The sequence below is a fragment of the Gossypium arboreum genome, chromosome 11 (assembly GCF_025698485.1).
Source record: "Gossypium arboreum isolate Shixiya-1 chromosome 11, ASM2569848v2, whole genome shotgun sequence".
Taxonomy (NCBI): domain Eukaryota; kingdom Viridiplantae; phylum Streptophyta; class Magnoliopsida; order Malvales; family Malvaceae; genus Gossypium; species Gossypium arboreum.
The window spans coordinates 9,247,226-9,271,133 of record NC_069080.1 but is presented as its reverse complement, the minus strand read 5'-3'; the positions used below and the strand labels follow the sequence as shown (position 1 = coordinate 9,271,133).

General features: G+C 34.6%; 3 protein-coding genes across 11 annotated transcripts; all 3 read right to left on the bottom strand.

Annotated features, from left to right (window-relative positions):
• Positions 1-283: 283 nt before the first annotated feature.
• LOC108473529 (protein ENHANCED DISEASE RESISTANCE 4-like) lies at positions 284-5,933 on the bottom strand. Of its 5 annotated transcripts, none has more exons than XM_017775154.2 (5): positions 4,780-5,933; positions 1,890-4,149; positions 1,690-1,750; positions 1,354-1,577; positions 284-717 (listed from the first exon to the last, which is right to left on the bottom strand). In XM_017775154.2, the coding sequence occupies exons 1-5, from the start codon at positions 4,892-4,894 to the stop codon at positions 675-677; spliced, it is 2,703 nt and encodes a 900-aa protein (XP_017630643.1). In that variant the 5' UTR covers positions 4,895-5,933; the 3' UTR covers positions 284-674. The 5 variants fall into 5 exon arrangements, with proteins under 5 accessions (XP_017630643.1, XP_017630641.1, XP_017630642.1 ...); XM_017775152.2 differs by having other exon boundaries at positions 284-686; positions 4,780-5,836; XM_017775153.2 differs by having other exon boundaries at positions 284-680; positions 4,780-5,826.
• A 3,286-nt stretch (positions 5,934-9,219) lies between these two features.
• LOC108472614 (jasmonoyl--L-amino acid synthetase JAR4-like) lies at positions 9,220-13,436 on the bottom strand. Of its 4 annotated transcripts, none has more exons than XM_017774159.2 (5): positions 13,035-13,436; positions 12,116-12,468; positions 11,941-12,042; positions 10,905-11,728; positions 9,220-9,807 (listed from the first exon to the last, which is right to left on the bottom strand). In XM_017774159.2, the coding sequence occupies exons 2-5, from the start codon at positions 12,406-12,408 to the stop codon at positions 9,269-9,271; spliced, it is 1,758 nt and encodes a 585-aa protein (XP_017629648.1). In that variant the 5' UTR covers positions 12,409-12,468; positions 13,035-13,436; the 3' UTR covers positions 9,220-9,268. The 4 variants fall into 4 exon arrangements, with proteins under 4 accessions (XP_017629648.1, XP_052878333.1, XP_017629650.1 ...); XM_053022373.1 differs by having other exon boundaries at positions 9,220-9,725; XM_017774161.2 differs by having other exon boundaries at positions 13,221-13,436.
• A 2,415-nt stretch (positions 13,437-15,851) lies between these two features.
• On the bottom strand, positions 15,852-20,188 carry LOC108472695 (jasmonoyl--L-amino acid synthetase JAR4-like). Of its 2 annotated transcripts, XM_017774248.2 has the most exons (6): positions 20,040-20,188; positions 19,296-19,342; positions 18,859-19,159; positions 18,684-18,785; positions 17,692-18,515; positions 15,852-16,453 (listed from the first exon to the last, which is right to left on the bottom strand). In XM_017774248.2, the coding sequence occupies exons 3-6, from the start codon at positions 19,149-19,151 to the stop codon at positions 15,915-15,917; spliced, it is 1,758 nt and encodes a 585-aa protein (XP_017629737.1). In that variant the 5' UTR covers positions 19,152-19,159; positions 19,296-19,342; positions 20,040-20,188; the 3' UTR covers positions 15,852-15,914. The 2 variants fall into 2 exon arrangements, with proteins under 2 accessions (XP_017629737.1, XP_017629735.1); XM_017774246.2 differs by lacking the exon at positions 19,296-19,342.
• Between the last annotated feature and the right edge of the window lie 3,720 nt (positions 20,189-23,908).

The following is a 23,908-nucleotide window of genomic DNA, read 5'->3' as shown; positions in this document are numbered from 1 at the left end:
TTTTGGACCGCATAGGAGTGGATTGTGGAAGTGGGAATGAAGATGGGCCCTATTCCTGGGATTAGGCAGGCTTCTTAGTCACTTTATCAGTTTCGAGCTCCTTCAACAGTGACTTCACTTGCCAACCTAGTAATGAGTTGGACACCATCATTTTGCTGCATTCAGATCGTCTAAGAACAATTTGACAATGTTCCACAACTCCATCCTAGTTATTGATGTTCATATCTTGAATCGCCAGAGTCTAGTAGCAATTTCATTTCATTTTCTGGTTTTTGAACTTCCATTGTTGATAGCTAGGAAAGACGAAATCCATCTCTCATTCCGTAAAACAAAAATGGAGGGATCAAACCAAATTTACATAAATCCCATTTACAAATTGCAGCATAGAGAAAGCAGTAACTTTAAACTGTGTACTATTATCACCACCAGTGAAAATATCTAATAAAATCAGAAACTTTATCACTATTTTATCAATGGCTTAAGAAACAATCCAACACCAACCCATCAAGCTACAGAAACATCATTCGGATTTCAGACCTTCCAAGTTCCAACCAATACAGCCAAGATGCTTATTTCGGCACTTGGTTTAGAAAAAATCAATAATTCTGTGATCATTACAAATGCATTATGCAGCTGCTCTTGGAACTTTCATGCCAAAACCACGCTTCGCTTTCTCAACTCTGATCCTTAACAAACAAAAATGCTTCAGGATGATACCTTACAAAGAAACCCCATTTTGAGATGCAGAAAATTTAATAGCAATACATGAGTTCAAAAGTTATAATGGACACACAATGAAGCAATGGGGGAAAAAAATCAATCTTTACCAAAAAAGAGAGCTTTCAAACATCCTACACAATGGCCCAATGCCGGAATGACGTACTAACACTTGGTACTCATAACAACTCATAACATGCAGGAATGTACTATTCTAACAATAATTAAAGGAAGGAAATTAGAAAAGAAAGTTATAACCATCGACCACCATCAAAGCACAGAAACTACATTTACAAACCATCTATGTAAGCCCTTTTGTACGTGTCTCATGTAATAAACCCCATTATCCCTATTTCTTTCCATTGTACGATCTTAGTGCCATGTCTTTGCCATTATTTTAAGATCTAGTTTGCCTTGAGGCTTATTCCGAGATCCAAAAGTTATAAAGAACAAGAGACGTGTTAGCATTACGGCTACATAGGATTAATGCATAAAACAGTCATGAGAATATCAATACTTATTAGCTGCAACGGATGAATTGAATGAAAGCAGTCTACTTTTTAACTGGTTATGGCAACATTTAGCTATCTACATGTATAAGCATGTAGGAGGGGAAAAGAATAAAGACAGACTCACGTTGGCGCAAGTTTCCCAAGGCTATCGAGCTCTTCACCAGTGTCCTCATCCAGAACTCTGCCCGATATCTCAATGATATAAGATCTATCTCTGTCAGGTGGAAGCCCTCTATTAGCAAGCAAATCTAAATCTTTCTGATGGAGCTCTCTCCCGTTTACAAAAACACCAGTGGTTCCACCAGCACAGTTCTCTGGCATTGGATGGTTAAATTCTTCGATAAAAGGCTGCATTGAAAATCAGTTATTTAATATGTATATATATACACAAATTACTAAAACCAAGAAACAACAAAATGCTTAACAGTCAGTATCTAGGTTAAAAATTATATAATCTTACAGGAATTATGCCAAGACAAGGTCCGCCGAGAACACCCCAGAATCCAGCTCGGAAATCATACCTGATTTAGTCATATGCAACACAAGAATGTCAATTATTGGAATACACTAGAAATTACATGCCAGTCTATCACGATAGACATACAAAGAAACTGGTAAAACTCATAGCACAGATCGGAGAGAAAACCAATGGATGCTTACCAATACTGTCCAGGAAGAACCGGTCCAGCTATCTTTTCAGCTTTTTTAACCACACGTTCAGGAATAGGATGTCCGTTAACTGAAATGTTACTTTTCCCACGTTCCTCTGTTTGATTAAATCTTGAGAAATCCTTAAAACTCTTCTTGATAATATTTGTAAAAAATGATTCACCTCCTTTTGCCATTTTCGGTTGATCATCTTCCCTAGTTACATCCCCTGAATCTTGAGAAATCCCAGTATTAGCATACTCATTGAATGACACCTCCATCTCAGTAGGTAATGCCTCTTTTAAAGAATTTTGTCGTTTGGTACCCTTGTTTGACACAACTTTCTCTTGATCGGAGCGACTACTACGATTTCCCTTCCCGAATCGATTGGCTGCATGATTGCTAGAAGAATAATCAAAGTGCTCTTGAAGAGGTGAGCCTGCAGGTGGGGAAGACAAAGTGGATTTGGCTGGCTGCTGAACAGAACTCACTTCCTGTCTTGAAGCAGTTAAAACATCCGGACTGTTTTCATCCTCGGAGGTGCTTGGAGATGAAGAATGAAAGCTTTGCATTTCCTGAGGTCTGACTGAATTCAAAGCCTGGCCAGTTGACGATGCAACAGGTTCTCTATCCATTGACTGAAAATCATAACCTGAATGATCATAATCATCAGAGGAGAAGTTAGTGGCAATTCGGTTGACACGGCCTTCATTACAGTTATCATCAACATCTACAGAAATTCCCTTTGATTCTGCATGATTAAGAAGAACAAGCTTCTTGTCCATGACAGTAAAGTTTATCACAGTTGAACAGGCTCCACACCGCAATTTATGTTCATTTTTCACCATGAGCTGCACTTTCCGGGGCACTCGTAGCAATTCAAAGCAATTATAACACGTTACAAATGGAGCACCACCAGCTATAGGACGAATATGGCGCCCACCACCAGCTAGCACTACTCTCTGGGGACGGTAATGAACAAAACCACCCATGTCTGAGTTAATATCATTCTGCCATCTAGCATGAGCATTCAATGGGGGCATTGTGGTCCTAGAACTATGGAAATGTGAACCAAAAGACCCAGGGTTGTCAATATGGTAAAATGGGTTGCTAGGCACATCAGGGAACCTTTTATTGCCAAATGAACTGGGTGGAATAGGCGCTGGAACTTGCCGATGTTTCTCATAACAATGAAAGCAAGAACAAGAAGCCTGGTGCAACACTGAACTTCGTGGATATGGCATAAATGGATCATGATTACTTTCAATGTACTGTCCAGAAAAGTATGGATGACGTGGCTGTTGATATTCTCCAGGGAACTGGTGCGGAGCTCTTCCAAGCATTTTGGATCCAAAAGGATCTCCATATGCAGGGATATGATTTGGATTACGAATTGGAGGATACAACCCATGCTGAGTCACATCATGTTCAACAGGATAAGCAAATTGTTCTGGAAAAAAACCAAAGTAAGAAGGTCCTGCTTCCGCACCATGCTTATCAGGTCCATAGAAAGGCATTGAGGGCTTCTGCAATCCAGAAGAACTATTTGGAAACCAGCTATCAGTACCACCATAAGACTCTGGAGGAACTACCCTCCTATCAAGCGGAGCCTTCTCTTTTGGTTTATCAGCCACATCACAAGACTGACTAAGTTGCTCCTTTAGCTCATCTAGCTTCCTTAGAAGCACAGCTCGATCTTGGTCAAGGTGAATTCTACTAGAACCATCCAGGCCAGTTTGATTCTGCAACGATTCACGATAACCATAAGAAGAATCCAAATTAAGGTTTGATGGGCCTTCATCTGGGTGTTTTGAGGTAGAAAATCGCACACCTTCAACGACAACTCTTGGAATTCTCTGAAATTGCTCCATCTCTTCTCGTTTCCCAGCCTGCCAATCAGACATCTGTCCCAGTCTTTGTGATCCACCAGTATATACAAAATTGGAATCCAAATCCTCCTGTTCTCTTCCAATAGAATTCACTATATCATCCTTGTTCCTGCTAATATCATTTGGGTTCTCAAGAGACCATTTATCACCAGCAACCTTTGATTCACTCCTACTTCTATCACTGCACTCAACATCATTATTCTCTGGATCCCTTTGATCACACATCAAAAACCCAGCACTTGATTTAACATCTGCATCAGAGGCATCACTTGAGTCTACTATTCCCTTCTCGGAGGAAGTTTGGGATTTGGTAGAAACTCTGCCAAGACTGTCTTCTTTCGACTTGTCCAAGAAAGTATCTGCTTCATGATTCCTAAGTTTAGCTGTTAAGCAAATAACATTACACTATTAAAACAAGAAAAAACTACAAATTTCATGGAAGATCAACACTAAAAAGTTCAGAAAACAACAAGAAACCGAAATCAAAGCCTTAAATGGTTTTATTATTTTGATCTCAACAAAAATACTCCATAGAATATACTTTTATGACCATATCAGATTCTGACTATTGAAAAGAGGAGGCTGAAGCGCAGTCGATTCTTTTATTGCCTTAGAAAAATGGCAAGCTTACTCATCAATCGGATTGAGGGCATTATAGAACCAATAAAATGAAAAGAACAAAAAAAAAAAAAAGAAGCAAAACCCCAATAAAATGAAAACCAAGCAATACCCAACTTCGAGTTTTCACAGAATGCACCATGCCCATTGTTGGTAAATACAAAACAACTATCATTAGCATTCTAATAAGATTCCAGAGTCATAAACAGCACACATGATCCACACCTTAACTATACCTTACCTTTCAATTTAACCAATGGGTTCAAGTTTGAACATTTACAGGAAGCTTATTAACATGGATCCAGGATCCAGGATCCAAAATCGATTTTCTGTCTCGTCTTCACCAACCAAACAAACAACTAGGAAAAAAGAAAGAGAGGAGAAAGCAACGGTACCTCGAAGAACAGCACCGCAGCCACCACACTGGTAAACCGAATAATCAGCAAGCTCTGGGAGAAGGTTTTCACACTTTGGACACCGAACCAACCTCACTTTGGTTGACTCGGCCATCTTTTGAATCGTTCAAAGCCTTATGTCAAGCCAAAACAATGTAATACTTCTCTAAAACTTATTTTAAAGAGCTTGAGAATCTCTTGCAACAACTATCATCATCAAACACATTCAATTTAAGGAAAAAAACAACAACTCTTTTTAGCTAAGTTTGGTAATAGGAAATAAGAGAATACCAAGAGCGGAAGGGAATTGATAAGCTGAATTAAGGTTCTATTTGTTTTGTTTTTAAGCAAGTTTCTCTTGGATTTCTTAGCGACCAAACAGGGAAAGGAAAGTTTGGGGAAGAGAGGTTAAGACAATACAATGAAGGATCCCAGAATTTGTGAGAAACACTCTGAAATTTGCTGTTGAAAGAGAATAGTTAAGTGTGCTCTGAAGCAACCTGAGTTTGTACTCTGCTCAATTTTTGTTCCACTTTGGGTACCGAGAAAGAGAAGAAAAAATACAAGAACTAGAAAAAGACAGAGAGACCCCGAAACCGAGTGTACCCTGGACCGTTTCCCAATGGGTGCAGGTAAAGAAAAAAAAAAGCCATCGAAACGCCATCGTTTTCTACTTACATACTATTGGCTATTGCAACAAGTACAACCCCTTCAAACATCAACAGCTTCTGGGTCTGGCCTCCACTATGGAATCTCCTACTTTTTTTCACCTAGTCTTTTTTTTCTTAATTTTCTTAATTATTTTTATTATTTTACTGTGTTTAGAACTTTATTCGATCCAATATATTGCTTTTTTTTGGGACCTTAGTGTTGTGACGGGTGAGAGAGAGACAGAGAGAGAGCAAAGCAGAGATTTGGAGGTTGTGAAAAGAAGTGAAAGGCCCCCCCTCTGTTTATATTTGCAGACTTCTCTTCCATTTCTGAGTTCTGACCACCCACATCTTTAAACTTTAATCACTCACTCTGTTTTTTTCTTTCTTTTTATAAATTTATATTTTTTACATTTTGGAAAGTGAATGTATATACGTTTATGTGCCCCACAGCTCACCTAACATGGGATTAGGTCCCACTCTTGCTTATTATTTTACCAATTTTTGTCACATACACGTTGCATGGGTTTTCTCATTACAACACAATCATGGACCAATTTTCAGACCAGTTTTCTAGACCTCCCTGGGATTACATCTAATTTTGTTACTAAAGAATGACTGGTGATGGGTTTCAGGATTCAGATTGGGAATGGGAGAAATACAGGTGCTCGATGATGAAGGGAGATGAAACGTGCATCGAGGAATGAGATAGGGATGGTGAGGTTATTAACTTCTAAATTAGGTTACATTTAAGTCAATCAATAATGAATTGCAAGTGTGGTGTTTTAAAATAGTCACCATCCATGCCTACCCCAGCAAGCAAAATAAAATTTAATGAAGAAAACACCTTGAGACTCTGTTCCCCTTTCCTTGTATTCCCTGTATTCTTAAGATTAAAATAATAAGGGTGAAATGTGAAGTTATTTATAAGATAAGCCTGGGAATTTAATTTCAGTAGTTCTCTTCTCGGAATTCCATTGGAACTTGATGATGAAAGCAACCCATCGAAGTGCTGCTGGTGTGGCATTGATCTCACCATTAATGACGCCTTTCTCACTCGCTTTGACTTCACCCTCCCAATGCAGACAATGAGCAAACGAACAACCACTGTCCCTTTATTAATTGTAGTAATAGTAGATAGAAACAAGAAACCACCCCCCCCAAAAAAAAAAAAAAAATCAAACATTTGCATATATTTGAGGATGTTGATTTTTATCCAATATTTACTACGCCTACTTGCTTCTAGGTTAAACTTTTGGTTGAAACTTCAACGCTTTGCTTGATTTGATTACTTTCCCACAGGAAAATGATGCAAGTCCAGTCCTCATATTGCATCTAAAATTATTTGGATATTCAAATGGTAAGTGGGAGACTTGAAATTTACTATATGAAGTTTGAAGAAAAGTTGATGGTCAAAAGGGGTTGCTTAATGGTAATAGAATTAGTATTATACAAATTAGTTTGTGGATGAAGACTTCTATTAAGTGTGGGTCATGAAACATAAATAAAACAAAGGGTGAGATTCCCTATATATATAAGTTGGCTTAAATAAAGAGTGTCCCCATAGCTGGCTGTAGATTCTTTCAAGGACTAATTGACTAAATGGGCATGTTCTATTTGGAAGGGAATAATGGAATGCCAAAAAATGGTCCCAAAAGCTATTCAACTCTTCAAATAGTTGAGTCCCCTATAACTGAATTTCCTGGTCGTTGTTCACCCTTTTAACTAAAAACTTGTAAACTAGTGCTACATCGAATGGCCCAGACCAGGCAACGGGAGGCCCATGCTCAGGAGCTTTAAGGCAACGAAAGACCTAATTTGGAAGCAACTGAAACTGATTAGTGCTATGCATATTAACTCCCAAGACTTGGGTTTTTATGCACATGGCTGGCCTAAAAAACCAGCCTGTTAAATCATTCTCTGACCCAAATCAGGTCTTTTGGGGAAGAATTGTGCTGCATCAGAACCAACTTTGCTTGGTTAATTAACACCAAGAATTAAGAAAAGCAGCATCGATGAACAATAAACATAATTGCCTTTGAATCAATTACATTGTTTTGTATGTTACTTGTTGCAAAAGCAACTGAATCCTGATCTTAACTTTATAGCCTTATCCCTCCTTTGTCCAAACCTTCTTTCCTTCCAACACTTGCTCTCATGAAGTTCACGCGAGCTGCTCCTTAGAGAAGATGATTCCTTGGCTATGGATTTGCTTGTGGGATCTGCAATGCTAACTGGCGTGAAATCAGTGGGATGAGAAATTCCGGTCATTGGCCTCTTCGAACCATCTCAATAAGGCAGTTCTATTAGACGCGGGTCGATCACATGACTGAGTGATACCAAATCATACGAATCATATAAACGGCTGCCACAATCCCATGTAGCAAATGTTGATGAATCTTCATTTTTCCCTTTGGTTTTTATCTTCTTCATTTGAGTTTAAATAAAATTTCTGGGGGATTGTCATATTGGTTTATACATAAATGATTACACGCAGTCATTATAATATTCAACAAATTTGAGATTCGAATCCCAAGCCATCACCTTATTCGCAATCAACTACCCATGAAAAAGAAAAGATAAAAAAATAAGGGAAATACTCATAAAAAACTGGGTTTAAACGTAAGCAATTAGAATTACAGCATACCATGTAAAGCAGAATTTGCACTTAAATTAGCAGTAACATGGGATTTCTTCAACCAGGCTATTCCACAATTATTGTTGGGATTTTATCATTTCTTATTTGGTTTTGAAGTAACAGTTCAAATCCCTTTTTATGGTAGCTACATCGTCATATCACAACAATATATATGGAAAAAAAATGCAAAATAAAAACAACATAAAGTTTTTATATTTTTAATTTTTGTGGTATTCTTATTCACCACCAGCAATGTTCTATTTTCTCCAATTAATAGCTATGTAGTTTTCCATGTCCAGTTTACATTTGGATGAATGTAGGTAGCAGCAGCAGCAGAAAAAGAGAAACATATATGAACCAGAACAGTGAAGAACAACACGCTAGAAAAATATATTAATACATCAACATGTTAACATATCATATATAATGTCATAAAAGTTTATCAATATTTTTGGTTTAAGACCCTCAATATTGGATTCTAATTAAATTTGAAATTGAATCATGAGAAGTGAAGATGACTAAATAATTTACAAAACTACCCGATAAATTTTTCAGTTTATAAAAAAGTAACCCACCACCACCGATCATACACTTCAAAAATATTTAAAAAAAAAAAAAAAAGTTTAACAAAGTGATCAAACACCCGAATAAAGAAAAGAGACCATTGAAAAATGAGCTAAAAGTCACTCGTTAACCACCCCACTTAAAGATGAACAAAATCATAAATGATAGGAAAGAAGCTTTGCCGAAGTACGAAAGTTAGAAAAGTGACCTGAATTGACAAATGATAACAAGATCCAACTAATTTTAGACTATTATTCAAGATTTGGATATAAAGAACCAGTGATATTAAACATTTTGCTTTAAGAAAAAAAAGCTAAGATTGTTGTTGGTCCACCAAATTTAAATAAAAGCTTAAATTTCCTGGTTGGTCCTACTTCATCATGTCCATTAAAAACAAGGGGTTTCAAGCAAATATCTTGAGCTAAAATAAGATTTGTTTAAAAAGGAAGAAAGCTAGTTATGGTGATGGATAAAAGGGGCATATCAACCACCGAACCTTAGAATTCAACTATGGGGGGCCTTGTATGACAAGTCCCACAAAAATTAAATTATCTTGCATTTAACGTAGTAAGAAGATGAGCTAGATGATTAAGCGAATAAACACCCTTCAACAAAAATGGCGAGGAAATTTTACATTCTAGAAAGCAGTACTAAAATAGTTTTTGGTAACATTGTCACACAAGATTTGCAATATTTTATTGTTTGCCGGTCCTACACATCGCGGTGTTTTGAACTGACTAAGAGCAGCTCCTAATCCTAAGTAATGATCAAGAATCTTCTGAAAAGTTCCCCTCCGAACAACTCGGAGCTCGAGGGGACCAATGGCATCAACCTTTCGTGAACTAACATAGCCTCCATCCACGAAAGATCTATCCAAACAATTGCAGCATTCTGTTAGGACCTCATCGCTTACTTCCCCACTAATTTCCCAAAATATCACATAATGACCTGGGTCAGTAGATACGTCCACATTACTAGAGAAATCAATCACTTCCAGCTTTTCCTTGGCAATTAACTTGGCGGCTTCTTCCACGGCAAGTTGTAAATCTTGCTCGGTGCTCTTGTCGATGTTTATGGCGAGCATGACATTTCTCCTGCAAACAAATTTCAGTTCCGGGGTTGAGTTATGGAAGCCCATAACCTTGACCACATCCCCTAGCTTATATCTGTATAAACCTGGGGTTTGCAGATAAAATGAAATTAAGGAATTGGACTTCTTTTAAAAACTAGGAACTAAATAGATGTGAATGCATACTACAATGTTTCAAAGGAAAAGGACAACCAAAAAATTACACTAAACTTTTATATGACTACACAAAAACCTATGCAAAGACATTAAAAGCATCCATCTTCTCCTTGTTGGCCATAATGCTTTTTATTATTAAAACAATGAATAAAAAATACACAGAAAACTGACCAAAATATCCATCCAATCCTTTTCACAGTACATCATTATTTTGTTAACTAATGTCATCCTTAATATCATAAAAACTTTTAACATAGTTAAAACCATTAACCTCCTCTATCTAGTTTGAGATGACAAATAATTAGATAGCCATGAATGACTTACTTATGTACTTGAATGATTTTAGGGGAAAACCAAGAGATAAAAGGTGTACTAAGAAAAACTTCACTAGCAAAACTACTAAGGCCCAGACAAGAAGGCATGTAAATATGATAAAGAATGAATGATAACAAAGTAAAAGTAAAGAGGATACCAGATACCATCTTACTTTAAAAATTTGATAGAAATAATTATATAAATAAAGAAACATATGAAGATATGATGGATCAGAGATGTCTCTCTTATTTATGAGTTTTGTCTCTGCATCTAAGAAACAGAAGTTGCCAAATTCTTAATACTAAAGTTACTAGTTTGAAGCAACGAGAAATATCGCATAGCACACATAGTTCTTAAAAATAGAACTATTTCCTAATTGAGAAAAGTAACAACAAAAAAACATTTGTATGTACAGAAAGATATACCAAAAAGCCAAATAAATTAAGCTTTTAACTGTTTGATACAACTACTTCAGAATATATGGACAAGGTATGACTGTCTTAACCGACAAGATCTAAAATGTCTGAATCAAAGAAATTTATTCAGAACAATGCAAGCAGTTAAGAAAACAAAAATTGTAGGAAAGAGAAGAATTGCACGAGAAATAACCTGTCCTCTATAGCTCCAAAATGACTATACACACATAAACTAATGGTAGGAATTGCAAAAAAAAAAAAAAAATTTGAATCATAAGGTGAAAATTTTGAGGTACCTCCAAAGTTTGTGATGATAACCTCATATTCTTCACCAACCCTAACTTCAGTAAGATCCACTGGCTTTGGCTCCATGGAAAGGAAAGAAACATTGCCGTTGTCTTGCATATGCTCCTCAACATTCTCTTTCAGAGGAATGAACTCAAAATACCCAATATTAGGAAGCACAGCATAAGTAGCTGACTCAGGAGGTAGACTTGGATTGATATTAGCCCCAATCCATCCCTCAGAAGAACCGTAATCAGCACTTATAAGAGGTACATCCGCAGCATAATGCCTTAACTTTTTCAGATAAGGCTCCATGCACCCAGTCATGATCCCATAAATGTATTTAACATTAGGGAACAGCTTTGGTATTAATCCATACCAATTACTTAATCCTGAACATTTCTTCTCAATCAAATCAGCCAATTCAGGATTTGGCTTCAGCAATTTGGCCATAGCAGATCGGACAGAAGGAAATGTGATCCGACTTGTGAGGACCCCTTCTCTTATATCATCACAAAGCTCTTCCCAAACTTGTTCGAAAGTTCGAAATGCAAGAACAATGCTATATGCAAAAGTAGAGGAAACCAACCGAATTTCCTCATGAAAAATCAGCCCGCATAAAAGATGGCAGTACAAAGATTGGTGAAAATCAGGACCAAATATCACCTCATCAGGGCTACAGCACTCAGATTGCATTGCTTTCATCGCTTTTCTGAACTGCGAATTGCGAAAGACATTGCTCGTTGCAGTTCCAGCAAACAAACCCCCTTTGGTTTTAATCTGCTTGCTACTGTAAATGAACTGCAAAGCCCTCCCATTCTCAATAGGAAATTCTCTGTATACCAAAAAATACAAACAGATTAATAACAGCTAAAAAAAAAAATGAGTGGTGGACATAACACATGTATTTCAAAGCTGGTTAATATCCACTGTATCATAAAAATTTAGAGTAAAGGTGTGGATAGAAAGAAAATTGTTATTGGTCATTAAAGACTTTAAAGGGGAGAAGGGTAAAAAAAATTAGAGCCAGTATATTCAATTAATTACTTGTTTCTAAAAGCAAAAGAAGTACGGAATATCTGCAAAGTAGTTTCCATCAATTCGTCATTAAAAGGCACAAATTTGGGCTTTCCTTGAGTAGTGCCAGAGCTGCGAATTTCAATAAAAGGCTGTCAGTCTTGGAAATAAAATGATAGCAAACAAACTAAAAGGTTGAAAATACCTGATAGAAATGGCTGTTATTGGTTTTCCGGTGAGAATCGGGGAAAAAACACCATCAGCAACTCTTTGAATACAAGGCTCCAAGTCCTTGTGAGTGACGAGAGGAACACAAGCTTTGAAGCTTTCAGGGTCAGTTCTGCCATTGAGGCCCAGATTTTGCAAATACTCAGCGCATCCATTTTCTTCCAAAATCATCTTTAAAGTTTCTCTTTGAACATTCTCAGCATCTTTGGTTATTACTTCGAAATCTCTTATTACCTTTTCAACATCCAGAATTTCCTTCTTTTCCAACATCGTTGAAACTATGACCAAAAATAAGATAAGGCAATGAAATGATCACCACTATCTAACTTCCTGTTGAAGAAAGCATTAAAAAGAAAAGCATATTACAATCAAGTTGTAAAAAAAAAAAAGGTTTTAAACTAGGTTTTTTTTCCTTTTTATGCAACCAATTACAAGCAAGATGGAGCTTTTATTTGGTATCGGTAAGTGGGAATAAAAAGGAATTAATTCAGGTAAAAGAAAAAAAGGCGGCTACTGAAAGAACAAGGAAAGTCGAAAGGGAGAAGAGAAGGAAAAAAGGAAAATCGCAAAAGCAAATACGTTGTCGAGAGCAAACTTGTATAATCACGAAAAATTAAGACTTTAGTTAATTGAAACTTTTCGAAATAAAAACTTCCATTTTTTTCTGACAAATGGTCATCATACTCAGCCATCAAGAAATTTCCGGCAATTTAAAAACCGCGGGAAACTTTTCAAATCTAAAGACCAAGAAAAATGATAAAATTAATCAAATTTAATTCTAATAAGAAAAACAAAATTAAGGAATGCAAGTTGTATCACAAAATTGAACTTCACATCCCGAACCAAAACTTCAAAGAAATTTACAAAAAATAAAAGAAGAAATGAATAGAATCAACCTTAAAAGACGCGCGTGAACTAAGGAAAGTCAACAACACTAAACAAGGAAAATGGAGATTTTTCAATACAACCTAATTAGGATGGGGTATCTGGATTAATTGCAGCTTAAAGTTCTTTAAAAAAAGAACCCTTTTGTTTTAGTTCCAAGGTAGGGAGAAGAAGAAGAAGAAGAAGAAGTCAGTTACCTAAAGAAGCTCAGTCTTTTTAAGTGAGATAGAAAATGAGAGAAGCTGTTTTTGAGTCAGAAGTTTCAAAGCTATCAGATTTTTATAGGCAGAGAAAAGGGATAAAGGTTGGGCCAAGGACGTTACCATTTCCCCCACCTCCCCCTTTTTCCACTAATATCAACCCTTTCTTTTCTCTTTTTATTCGTTTAACCTCTGCAAATTTAAAGCAAAAAGAATAGGAATATGCAAGTTTTCCGTTCATTGTTGTTGTTTCCCACTGTATTTTACCGATTCGGGCCATGGTCTAAGGTTTGAATTCCGGAAATGCCGCTTGGTATTTGGTATTAAACTGTTAGACTTGTAAATTACGGTTATGGGTTTATATGTGAAACCGTAGCAGATATATTGCATTTTTTGGAATTTCTTTTCCTTTGTTCAAACCCCTTTCTTGGATTTCAAATAATATATTTATGGCCTTCTTCATATTCTCACTTTTTGCTATTGGATTTTTTTTTTCCATTCATATTTTTTGGCTAATATAGTTTCCATTATGGTCTTTGATTTTTTTTGTAATGTTAATATAAATTACATTAACAGTGAAACAATGTTAATAATATATCTTTAAAAATAATAAAAATAAATTATTTATTTTCTAAATTTTATATTTTTCTCAATTTAATTTTAGAAATTAGCTAATTTTTTAATCTGATTTCTAAACTCAAATTCCATTAATATGTTAAATGCCATGTCATCACCGAATATTTTTAACAATTTTATATAATATCTAAAAATTAAAGAAAGTTTTAAAATTTTTAAGGGTGGCCTAATCTCTAAGTACTATATTAATTCACTTTATCAGAAATTCAAGTTTAAATACCAAGTTAAAAAATTGTCAAAATCTAAAATTAGTGTGGACAAAAAATTTCAAGGATTAAAAATGAAAATAATACTAAATTCATGTTGTTTGATCCCTTAAATATAATTCATTTTTAACATTTTCCTTTGTTTTAGGGTTTTGTAAATTTTGATGAGTTGTACTTCATACATGCATGTGAATATATAATAAATAACTATGTAGGGTGACTTTCTATACTCTCCCAAAATTAATTTCATCATAAATTCCAAACTTCTAAGTTCTGGAAATTGAAATGCTAGCTCTCATAGTTGTTAATATTCTTTGCTTCAAATTTAGGGATGTTTGCAAGAGAAAAAAAACAAATTACTTTTTTTGAAATATTTATAAATTCCATTATTTTCATATAGTTACGTAAGGTTAGCGTGTGTGACTTACGTTTGGGCAACTTGAAATTGACATGTTAAGAAAATAAATAATTCTATTAAATTTTAATGATTTTGACTTAATTAACACGTCAGATCTAAGTTGTCATTGTTATAAGTATACATGCTGTTAAAAATAGATTCACATTCGTTAAATATACTCAATGTTAGATCCAAGCTATGATTTAAGCAATTGAAATGTTTTAAATTATTACAACCAATTTGAATCTAAGCCATGATTTAAGGGCATATGATGCAATTATTTAACACATTGTTTTTACTGCATTCTTTCATAAAATATGCACTAATTACATAAAATTTTAGTGTTTTAACAAATTCATTTAAATTATTGAATGTTTTTGTGTTTTTGAATTCTATTTATATCTTCTCAATGAATTTTAGTAGTTTGGAGTAATTAGAGAAAAAATTGAATCCTTGAAGAGATTTACTTGTGTATTAAATACAGTTGCGGAGGCTTATGTTCTAGTATGCGGAACTTTCAATGAAAAACAACAAAAAGCTTAGGTTGGTTTTAGGATGCTCCCACTGCGGGAGGACCAAAGGAGAGGTTGCTGTAAAGGGACCACATATTTATGGCTTGCCCAGTCCTTTACTTTCTTTTCTCTGCAAATTGAAACACTAGATCAAGATGGATTCTCTTTATCTTGTTTGGATCTTAGGAAAATTCACAAAGAAAAATTACAGTGATCGTGGGCAACAACAAGAGTATTGGTTTTAGAGTAAGACCGGTCAACATCTGAGTTTGGTTTAGTATTTAACTCCGGTCTGTTGAGCTGTGGTTATATCATATAGAATTGTTTAAAAATTAAGATTGAATGTTCAGTTGAATTAAATATATATTCGATTCAATTTGAATTTCATCTTATTTGACTCGATTCGAAAAAATTTTAAATTCGTCAACTCGATTAACTTGAAAATTTTTCATTTGATTCGTTCGAACGCTCACCTTAAATTAAACATCAAATTTTACAAAATTTAATTAAAAAATAATTTTTTATATAAAAAAATAGAAAATCAAAGCTAACAACTTTACTCGGTTGATTAAGAACACAGGCTTAACCATAGTCTCCAATTTTTATACTCACTCCACACTTCCACTGGAAGATAGTTCTAATTCCATCCGACATACCCTAAAAGTGTTATATTTTTTAAAATAAAAAAGTTTAAACTTCCTAGTTGGTCCTACTTCATCATGTCCATTAAAAACAAATATAAGGATTCAAGCAATTATATTGAGATTAAAGTCTAACCTACCACGGACAGCAACCACCAAACCTTAGAAGTCAACTATGGGGCCTATATGACAAGACCCACAAAAAATCAAATGATGTTGCATTAGTAAGATGATGATTAAGCGAATAAACGCACTTTATTTATTAATATATAAATAGAAATACGATAAAATTTTACATTCTAGAAAGCAGTACTAAAATAGTTTTTGACAACATTATCACACAAGATTTGTAACACTTTATTATTTGTTGGCCCCACGCATCGCGGTGTTTTGAATTGACTAATAACAGCTCCTAATCCTAAATAATGATCAAGAATCTTATGGAAAGTTCCCTTCCAAACAACTCGGAGCTCGAGGGGACCAATGGCATTGACCTTGCGTGAACTAACATAGCCTGCATCCACGAAAGATCGATCCAAACAATTGCAACATTCTTTTAGGACCTCGTCGCTTACTTCCCCACTAATTTCCCAAAAGATCACATAATGACCTGGGTCAGTTGATACGTCCACATTACTAGAGAAATCAATCACTTCCAACTTTTCTTCGGCAATTAACTTGGCGGCTTCTTCCACGGCAAGTTGTAAATCTTTCTCGGTGTTCTTGTCGATGTTTATGGTGAGCATGAGATTCCTCCTGCAAACAAATTTCAGTTCCGGGGTTGAGTTATGGAAGCCCATAACCTTGACCACGTCCCCTAGCCTATACCTGTATAAACCTGGGATTTACATGAAACGATATTAGGGAATTATACTTCTTTTAAAAACTAGGACGTAAATAGATACGAATACATGCTACAATGTTTCCATGAAAAAGGACAACCAACAAATTACACTAACATGACAAACATTTCAAATAGCTCAATACTTAATGTTGAATATATACATATACATCTACAAGTAAATACAGAGAATATGGCTAATGCAACTACTTGCCAACCAGTACTCGATTGCCGATGACTAAACTACAAGAAGTTTCCACCAAACATCTTTAAAAGTATTATATTTAAGTTTGATGAGCGTGATTAACTTTACTTTTTTTGTTATGCATGATTTCTAAACTTTTATATGACTCTACACAAATACCTATGCAAAACCCTAAAAGCATCCATTTGGCCATAATGCTTTTAATTATTAAATCAGTGAATACACAAAAGTTTTGACCAAAATATCCATCCAATCCTTTTCATTACATCATTATTTTGTTAACTAATGCCATCCTTAATATCATAAAAACTTTAACATTGACCTCCTCTATGTAGCTTGAGATGACAACTAATTAGACAACCATGAATGTGTACTTGCATGATTTCAGAAAGTAGAAAACCAAGAGATAAAAAGTGTATTAAGAAAAACTTCACTAGCATAATCACTAAGGTCCAGTCAAGAAGGCATGAAAATATGATAAAAGAATGAAGGATAACAAAGTAAAACTAAAAAGGATGCCATATACCATCTTACTTTAAAAATTGGATAGAAATAAATTATATAAATAAACATATGAAGACATGATGGGTCAGATATGTCTATGTCTCCTTCATTTATGAGTTTTATCTCTGCATTTAAGATACAGAAGTTACCAGTACGAAGCAACGGGAAATATCGCATGGCACACATGGGTCTTCTTGAAAATAGAACTTCTATTTCCTAGTTTTGATGAAAGTACCAACAAAGAACCATGTGCATGTACAGAAAGATATATCGAAAAGCCAAATAAATTATAAGTACTGTTTGATATAGCTACTTCATGATTATATGAACAAGATGCGATTTTGTCTTAACCAATTAGATCTGAAATGTCTGAATTAAAGAAATTTATTTAGAACAATGCAAGCAGTTATGAAAACAAAAAGCACAGGAAGGAGAAGAATTGCACCAAAATAGCATGTCCTCAAAATGGCTATACACAAATAAAGTAGAAAATTTATCTGAATCACAAGGTAAATATTTAAGGTACCTGCAAAGCTTGTGATGATAACCTCATATTCTTCACCAACCTTAACTTCAGTGAGACCCACTGGCTTTGGCACCGTGGAAAGGAAAGAAACATTACCATTTTCTTGCATGTGTTCCTCAACATTCTCTTTCAGAGGAATGAACTCAAAATACCCAATATTAGGAAGCACAGCATAAGTAGTTGACTCAGGAGGTAGACTTGGATTGATATTTGCCCCAATCCACCCCTCAGAAGAACCGTAATCAGCACTTATAAGAGGCACATCCGCAGCATAATGCCTTAACTTTTTCAGATAAGGCTCCATGGACCCAGTCATGATCCCATAAATGTATTTAACATTAGGGAACAGCTCTGGTATTAATCCATACCAATGACTTAATCTTGAACATTTATTCTCAATCAAATCAGCCAATTCAGGATTTGGCTTCAGCAATTTGGCCATAGCAGATCGAACAGAAGGTAAAGTGATCCGGCTTGTGAGGACCCCTTCTCTTATATCATCACAGAGCTCTTCCCAAACTTTTTCGAAAGTTCGAAATGCAAGAACAATGCTATGTGCAAAAGTAGAGGAAATCAACTGAATTTCCTCATGAAAAATCAGCCCGCATAAAAGATGGCAGTACAAAGATTGGTGAAAATCAGGACCAAATATCACCTCATCAGGGCTACAACACTCAGATTGCATTGCTGTCATCGCTTTTTTGAACTGCGAATTGCGAAAAACATTGGTGGTTGCAGTTCCAGCAAACAAACCCCCTTTGGTCTTGCTCTGCTTGCTACTGTAAATGAACTGCAAAGCCTTCCCATTCTCAATAGGAAATTCTCTGTATTCCAAAAATAGAAACAAATTAATAACAACCAAAAAAATTGTTTAATGGTGGGCTGTGGGCATAACACATGTATTTCAAATCTGGTTAATGTCCACTATATCATAGAAGTTGAAAATAAAGGTGTGGATAAAAGGGAAACTGCTAGTATATTCAATTAATTACCTGTTTCTGAAAGCAAAGGAAGTACGATATATCTGCAAAGTAGTTTCCATCAATTCATCATTGAAAGGCACAAATTTGGGCTTTCCTTGAGTAGTGCCAGAGCTGCGAATTTCAATAAAAGGCTGTCAGTCTTGGAAATCAAATGATAGCAAACAAACTAAGAGGTAGAAAGTACCTGAGAGAAATGGTTGTTATCGGTTTTCTGGTGAGAATCGGAGAAAAAGCACCATCAGCAACTCTTTGAATATAAGACTCCAAGTCCTTGTGAGTGACGAGAGGAACACAAGCCTTGAAGCTTTCAGGGTCAGTTCTGCCATTGAGGCCCATATTCTGCAAATACTCCGCGCATCCATTTTCTTCCAAAATCATCTTTAAAGTCTGTCTTTGAACATTCTCAGCATCTTTGGTCATTACTTCGAAATCTCCTATTAGCTTTTCAACGTCCAGAATTTCCATCTTTTCCAGCATCGTTGAAACTATGAGCAAAAATAAGAGAAGACAATGAAATGATCACTATCTAACTTCCCCTTGAAGGAACTGATTGGAAAGCATGAAAAAGAAAAAGCAAATTACTATCAAGTTCTCCAAAAAAAAAAAAAACCAAAGTTTTACACTAGTTTTTTCCTTTTTTATGCAGCCAAGTACAAGCAAGATGGAACCTGTATTTCACGTCGGTAAGTGCAAATAAAAAGAAATTAATTCAGGTAAAAGAAAAAAGGCAAATTGCAAAACTTGTATAATCACGAAAAACTACAACAATAAATAATTGGAACTTAAAAAAAAAAAAAAAAACATTTTCTTTGGCAAATGGTCAACATTGTCAACCATGAAGAAGTTTGTAGCAAACTTATAACCGTCTAGAAAGTAAAGAACGGATATTGAAATGCAAATTGTATCAAAAATTTGAACTTTTCCAAAACTTAAAACTCATCATTTTCGAAACTGAACCAAACCAACTAGTTGAACTGAGAACCAACAAATCTGGCGGTCCAATCACCCTTATAAAACGGAAATTAGATAAACTGTTGAGAACCGATTAAAAACGGGTTAAACCGATATTGGTTTATGTCTTGTGATTTTCAGTTTGCTTTTCTTCAGCTTTGAGCTTTGGATAGTCTCTTTTTCAGAGTTGCTTCTTTTTCATTCGAATAGCCAAATTTGAATGAATGAATAGAATCAACCTTAAAAGAAGTGCCTGAAGTAAGGAAAGTGAACAACACTAACCCAAAAAAAAAAAAAGATTTTTCAATAAAACATAATTAGAATGGGGAATCTGTAGCTTGAAAATCTGTGAAAAAATTTCTTTCGTTTTAGTTCAAAGGCAGAGAGAAGAAGAAAAAGAAGGACGCCAATTACCTAAAGAAGCTCAATCTATCAAGTGAAAGAGAGAATGAGAGAAGCTGATTTTGAGTACGAAATTTCGAAGGTATCCAATTCTTATAGGAAGAGAAAGAGATAAAGTTTGGCCAAAGGCGTTACCATTTTTTGTCTTTTGTTTTCCTTTTTCCATCAATTTCGACCTTTTCTGTTTTTGTTTTTATTTGTTTAACCGCTACAAATTTGAGGGCACCAAACAAGATAGCTAGCTTTGAACCTTGATAAGGATAGTTAGGTTTTGGGACCCAAACCCCTTTTTCCAACATGTTAATCATCTCCCTCATTATTATTTACTGACTAAACAAAAAATGGCTCATGTCTTTTGTTAAGGATAAATAAAAGAAGTATTTAAATAAATTTTCTATGGAAAATTTTATTGTACAATAAAGTTAAAAATTATTTATATAATAAAGTTAAATTTTATATTTTCATATTTTAATTTTATTTCCATAATTTGAATGTTTTTAACAATAATTATCTTCATAGGTTCAAACTATATTATATATATTCAATTAATGATAATTATAAAAATTAATTTTATTTTTTATATTTTAATGACTTCTATAATTTAAATATTTTAATGGTAATTATATAATAATTAGACGCTTGTTGATGATGCTTTTGAATATTATTGCTGAGCTCATGTTCCCTAAGATTGTAAATTATGGTATATGGAACTCTTCTCCAGGAAAATAAAATCAAAATATTAATTGGTGGTTTTTGTTTTATTTATTTAAATTTAAAATTGTTCAAAGATATAATTTATTTAACATAAAAGTAAGTTGTCCACGTGTTAGCAAATTAAATTGTTTATGTCAGCTTTCTATTTAAATCTTGTAATATAATATATATATATATATATATATATATTTATTTTAATTGATATGATATTATCAATTTTAATAATAATGCTGTAACATTCCTCATCTGACTCTACCGTCAAGTCTGAGTTGTGAGATGTTACGTTTGCTATCGAAGCAACTTCAGACAATTTTATAACGTACAACCAATCACAATAGCAAACAATTATCATTCACAATCTAAATATGCATCATAATCAAATCCAATCCCACATGAGCTTATGGGAGCTCTTTTGTTAACTTGAGCATGAATTAAGACCAATTTGTAAAGTTTTAAAATTCTTAGACTGACATCGCGACTTCGCCATCTCCACGTCATGACACTGCTAACTCAGTGAGTCACGTTGCGACATGATCACGCACATCAACATTGTGACGTCACTCTCTATCAACTCACGTTGCAACGTTGGGAGTTGGTTGTCATGACAAGGCGCCTTTTTTTTAGCTTAAATCTCATTTGGTACCTAATTCAACCATTTGCAAATCAACCTAAATGTAGCATACATCTTTTAACAATTAAAAACATCTTCGTTCCATTCCATACCATGCTAATTCAATCACCTAAACATGTCACTCAAACATTTAACATGTTATATACAACATGATGATCATCTAAACTCAAATGTATCTTTACTTATGTCATATGAAAAATCGAGGGCTTATATAACTTCTTTTAGATACAACCAAAATATAAGTGAATCGCTTTTCTTCCTTTGCATCTAAACATGCCAATTCTAATTTACTCATCAACTCATTATACCTAAACAATTTCACCTTTCAATCATTAACATAACAATTCATACAAATGCATTATTACTATATTTAATAACATCAAACATAACTAAACATGCACTATAAGTCCTTCAACAATTTAGCATCCAAAACCAAGCATTAACTTGTTCAAATAACAAACTAGCATGTGTAACACAAACATTACCAAAATTATCTTCTTGGTACATACATTATGTTCACAATTCAAGTGACCTATTGATCCTATATACATGCCACAACACTTTAACCAAAATGAGCATAACTCTACTGATTTGATGATAATGTGAGTTTCTCTTCGATCCGACTCGAGAGTTCCGCAAGGTGACGATCTACAAGAGAACGAAACAACTAAAGTAAGTATGTAGAATGCTTAATAAGTTCAATTGGAAAATATTATACTTATCTTATTCTTGTTTAAACATAAAGGCAACCTGTGAAAAAATAAAATAAAATAAAATAAATAAAATAAAGAACACAAAAATTTTACGTGGAAACCCTTTCGGGAAAAAAACCACGGGAAGAGGAGAAGAAAATTCACTATGTCGAAAAATTTGAATCAAATACAAGAGGAATAGACTATGTCTATTTATAGGCTTGCAAAGCCATATTCTAGTAGGATTGAAACACCTTATCCTAATCAATATAAAATAGATGGAGTTTAATAAGGTTTAAAAAACCTTATTCTAAAATAAAATAAAAGAAGTCTAGTTCTATATGGATTTTACTTTTATTTTATTTTCCATCGTATTTTATTTAAATAAGAATTTGGGTCACTTAATTCTAACAATCTCCACCTTGACACAAATTCTCAATGAATAAGTTCTTCATCGCGAACTTTCAATAAACAAGTTCTCTACATATTCCATAAAACCCCTTAAGGGTTTAACTTCAACAATGAACACCAACCAAGTCTAAGCAATGCTCAAACTTGGTTATAGGAAGTGACTTAGTCATCATATCTGCAGGATTTTCATGAGTACTAATTTTGCTCACAACAATATCACCACGAGCAATAATATCACGAACAAAATGATACTGAATATCAATGTGTTTTGTTCTCTCCTGAAACATTTAATCTTTTGTAAGAAAGATGGCACTGATTGTCACAAAATCTTGTTGATTTGAAGGTCTTCATTGAGTTCACTAAATAGTCTCTTCAACCAAATAGCTTCTTTACAAGCCTCGATGAATCGCCATATACTCGACTTTGGTAGACAAAGCGATGTAGTTTGCAAAGTGGCTTTCTAACTAATTGCACAACCTCCGATTGTAAAGACGTAACCTATGAGAGATCTTCTTCTATCAAGGTCTCCAGCAAAATCAGCATCAACATACCCTATAACTCCATCTTTAGTTCTTCCAAACTATAAGCAAACATCAGTAGTGCCTCGTAAGTATCTTAAAATCCACTGAACTACTTTCCATTGTTCTTTACCGGGATTTGCCATATATCTGCTAACTGCACTGACTGCATATGATAAATCTGGACGTGAACAAACTATAGCATACATGAGATATCCCACTGCACTAGAGTATAGAACATGTGACATGTACTCAATCTCATCATCTGATTGTGGAGACAAGGCCGATGAAAGTCTGAAATGGGCTGCTGAAGGAGTACTAACAGGCTGAGCACTCTGCATATTGAACCTGCAAAGAACTTTCTCAATGTACCCCTTCTGACTTAGGTACAATTTACTTGTTTTTCTATCTCTGAGAATCTCCATACCAAGTATCTTCTTTGCTGGTCCTAAATCATTCATCTCAAATTCTTCACTTAGTTGGGCTTTAACCTTTCTTATCTCTCTTTTATCTTTTGCTGCTATCAACATGTCATCAACATAAATAAGTAGATACACAAAAGAACCATCACTGTTTTTCTTAAAGTAAACACAACTGTCTAAACTACTTCTTTTTAAATCATGAGAAGTCATAAAGGAATCAAACCTCTTATACCACTGTCTTGGTAACTGTTTCAAACCGTAAAGGGACTTTCTCAGCAAGCAAACATAGTCCTCTTTTTTTGAAACTATAAAACCCTCTGGTTGTTGCATTTAAATATCTTCCTCAAGTTCTCCATGCAGAAATGCAGTTTTTACATCTAACTGCTCAAGCTCCAAATCATGCATGGCCACAATACCAAGCAAAGCTCGAATCGAACTATGCTTAATAACTGGAGAGAACACATCTGTGAAGTCCACTCCTGGAATTTGACTG

Excerpts from the sequence above, each read along its gene's own strand:
- LOC108472695 (XM_017774248.2), bottom strand. The coding sequence starts at position 19,151 with ATGCTGGAAAAGATGGAAATTCTGGACGTTGAAAAGCTAATAGGAGAT. Across the intron at positions 18,516-18,683 it reads TCCTTTGCTTTCAGAAACAG|AGAATTTCCTATTGAGAATG; the intron begins GTAATTAATTGA and ends TTTGGAATACAG. Across the intron at positions 16,454-17,691 it reads TATCATCACAAGCTTTGCAG|GTTTATACAGGTATAGGCTA; the intron begins GTACCTTAAATA and ends TGTAAATCCCAG.
- LOC108473529 (XM_017775152.2), bottom strand. The coding sequence starts at position 4,894 with ATGGCCGAGTCAACCAAAGTGAGGTTGGTTCGGTGTCCAAAGTGTGAA. Across the intron at positions 1,578-1,689 it reads CTTGTCTTGGCATAATTCCT|CCTTTTATCGAAGAATTTAA; the intron begins GTAAGATTATAT and ends TTTTCAATGCAG. Across the intron at positions 687-1,353 it reads CTTGGGAAACTTGCGCCAAC|GATCAGAGTTGAGAAAGCGA; the intron begins GTGAGTCTGTCT and ends TTGTTTGTTAAG.
- LOC108472614 (XM_017774159.2), bottom strand. The coding sequence starts at position 12,408 with ATGTTGGAAAAGAAGGAAATTCTGGATGTTGAAAAGGTAATAAGAGAT. Across the intron at positions 12,043-12,115 it reads ATAACAGCCATTTCTATCAG|CTCTGGCACTACTCAAGGAA; the intron begins GTATTTTCAACC and ends TGAAATTCGCAG. Across the intron at positions 11,729-11,940 it reads TCTTTTGCTTTTAGAAACAA|AGAATTTCCTATTGAGAATG; the intron begins GTAATTAATTGA and ends TTTGGTATACAG.